The 3017-nt window shown below is 53.0% G+C and overlaps 1 protein-coding gene across 1 annotated transcript in view; it reads left to right on the top strand.

The window, feature by feature from the left end:
• Window positions 1–2135: 2135 nt before the first annotated feature.
• The window catches only part of LOC112109883 (AP2-interacting clathrin-endocytosis protein), a 60575-nt gene continuing 59693 nt past the window's right edge, over window positions 2136–3017 (top strand). The window contains exon 1 of the mRNA XM_026655770.1: window positions 2136–2269. Coding sequence (XP_026511555.1) covers window positions 2136–2269 — 134 coding nt within the window. The remainder of the gene's footprint in view (window positions 2270–3017) is intronic.

Here is a 3017-nt window from a genome sequence, read left to right as displayed (position 1 = left end):
CCTTAAAATTTATGAAATCTATGAAAATGAAAACAAATGGCACCAACCAGAAATCTGACCATGATAGCTGGCCACTAAAGAAATGATGCACATTTTCACTGACTTTTTTTATAATATATTTCACCTTCCAAGAAGCTATTCTCAAACAGAATCAATGACCTAACATTTATAACAATCAGGGATTTCTAAAGACTGGAAAAACAAAACAAGAAGATGCTAGTCCTTTATGATGTTTTTAAGACCGTAACATTGGGTTCAATGGTCCACCTTCCAATGCAGATACATTCTGGAAAACAAGTTCTTTACCTTCTAAGTCTATAAAGCTTGAACATGTTTGGGGGGAAATTTCCCTTGTGCTTCAGATACCAGTTATGGATGACGAAGGCAGGATCAATGCTAAACTTGCCTACTCTGCATTTGCCCCCAACTGGGTGGATACCAATGAATTATGTATGTTCAAAAGAGATTTCTTCCCTGTTGGGTTAGTTTAGTTAATTACCAAGACCTAGGATTATTTGTCTTTAAGCTGTACTGTATATTTATATTATTTATTACAATAGAGGAAAATGGAGAGAAAAAGCTACGTTAAATCGATCTGTTTCATATTACCAGTGAGCAGAAGTCCAGCTGCTGCTTGAATTGCAGTGAAGCTATTATATTCAGTTTTGCTGGATCCTCTGGTGGCCTTGCTCTTCCTATGTTTTTTCTCTTTTATGTCTACTTCATGTAGCGATGTCAGCTTACTGACAAAATGAAATTAATTTGTAAAAGGCCTTCGTTCAGGGTTCTCAGATCTGTTCTCTTTAGAGGATCAAAAAGTCTCTTTCTTTGCTCCCCAAAGCAGTATTGTTTGGGTTTGATGTGTGTCTCTTATACAGAGAGAATAACATGACCCATTTCTATTGATGGTTAAAACAGTGCTACTACAGTAAGTACATTTATTTAGGGATAACCTTCAAGAGGACTCTCAGTACTAGGCTCCCACTGCCTTCAGCCCAGATGCAATGCCATGCTTAGAATTTTCAAAGCTCTGTGTGAAGAAAGATGTGTATGTGTTTCAAGCTTACTTCCACTAAAGGTATAGCACAAGAGTGATGGGGGCAGGAGACATGTCAGGCAGGCTACTTGTCATTCCTGGGTAAAGGGACACCAGGAGGGTTTATCATTAGGGAGGAGACTGATGTGCTTGTCATTAAGGGAAGGGAAATAACTGGGGAAGGTTGGGTTCATCCTTCAAGGCTGAAAGGTGGGATCATTATTTAGGGAAGTGTTTTGAGTAAGGTAGATCCCAAAGTGTACAACCCTGTTTGGCTGCACATTTGGCACACGCAGGTCAACAGGCTCCCTTCTGGGACCCCACCCCAGTAACATTCCCCGTGCTGGACGGAGACAAGGACAAAACAGAGGGGAGCCACTGAAGGGCAGCAATGGTAGGGGACAGCGGTGGAAGCACCGCCGGGCCCCGCAGTCACCACACCGGCCGCCTTCTGACGGCGGCACCCCACAAACGTGTTAAATCGTCATCCACAGATTGCCACAGCGCGCCGGGCTCCAGGAGCGGCCTCTTGTCTGCATCCAACGCTCCTCCCCGCCCCTGCCGAGCCAGGCTGGCTGCCCCGGAACCTCCCTGCGGGGACCCTGGATCCCCGCCACGTGCCACCTCGCCCCACCCCTCGGCTGCCCTGCGCCCCAGGGCCCGGCCTAACCCCGCAGAGCCAGAGCTCCGCCCCAAACACAGCGGGTCTCAGGCCAACGCTCCCTCAGCAACCGGCCCGGCCTGGTAAACATGGGGGCGGAGCAGATGTGTCTGAAGGAGAGCAGCCTCGATTGGTCAAGGTCGCTTCCGGACCGCCCAATGGGAGGAGGGAAGCTGGCGCTGTGTCCAATGCGCGGAGGTTTCCGGTGTGGAGAAGGCGCCCGGCAAGTTAGTTGTTTGCAGAGAGTCCCTGGGCTGCTTGGCGTCGCCGCCGTAGGGCGGACGCCGTCCCTCGGGGCGAACGCCGGAGTACGGCTTCTTCGTGAATACCAGCGATGGCCTATAAACTGTGTAGCTCAGGGACCGTCTGTCAATCATCGACGCTCTCGCCGGCGTTAGTACAAGAAGCTGCCGCCTAAGAGGCAGCGGACCCCGGCACATGGCGCGGTGTGGGGGGGACGCTGTCTCGAAAGGCACCAGCTGGGCCCCGGCAGCAGGCGGCGGGAGGGGGGCGTGGGAGCGGCAGAGGCTGAAGGAGATGGTGGCTGAGCAGCTCCGTCAGGATCTCGGCAGGTAGGGGCGGGGGCGCGGCACTCACCCTGGGGCAGGGCACAGCCTCGGGTCAACGTGTGGTCGTGGGGAGCGGGGCACCTGAGGCATGGTGGGGGCCTTCGGGCAGCCCCAGCGTTGTCATGGTACTCGGCGCAGGTGGGGTCACCACCTGGGAGTACCTTGGCCACAGTACTGCAGCATCAGGCCACAGTATCTCAGCTCCCCGGCCCCTGGGGCTTACAGCCAGAGCTAGAGAGGAAAGGTGCAATAATAGCAGCCACAAAACTGTAAGAATGTCAGTTTTACTGCTGCTAGGCTCCCTGCTATGAAATCGAGGCCCTCCTCCCTAGGGCTGCCAGAGCTCCATGTTCGGGGTGGTGGTGGCAGTCTCCTGCTAAGAGCCCTGCGTGGTGCTGATAGCCAATAGGCGGTGTGAGTAACGCAGTTTCTGCATAGACACACTCTGTTGCCCTAACTACATTGACCTAAGCACTATGCCTCTTGCAGAGGTGGTGTTATTAAGTCTATGTAGTGGGCAACTTACATCGGTGGGAGCACCATTGTAGTGTAGATCAGTGCTTCTCAAAGCCGGACCGCCGCTTGTTCAGGGAAAGCCCCTGGTGGTCCAGGCTGGAATGTTTACCTGCTGCGTCCGCAGGTTTGGCCGATCGCGGCTCCCACTGGCCGCGGTTCGCCGCTCCAGGCCAATGGGGGCTGCGGGAAGGGCAGCCAGCAAATCCCTCAGCCCGCGCCGCTTCCTGCAGCCCCC

Source organism: Terrapene carolina, unplaced genomic scaffold, assembly GCF_002925995.2.
Source record: "Terrapene carolina triunguis isolate 2854851 unplaced genomic scaffold, T_m_triunguis-2.0 Scaffold211, whole genome shotgun sequence".
Lineage (NCBI taxonomy): Eukaryota > Metazoa > Chordata > Testudines > Emydidae > Terrapene > Terrapene triunguis.
This window is presented reverse-complemented; position numbering and strand designations above follow the sequence as displayed.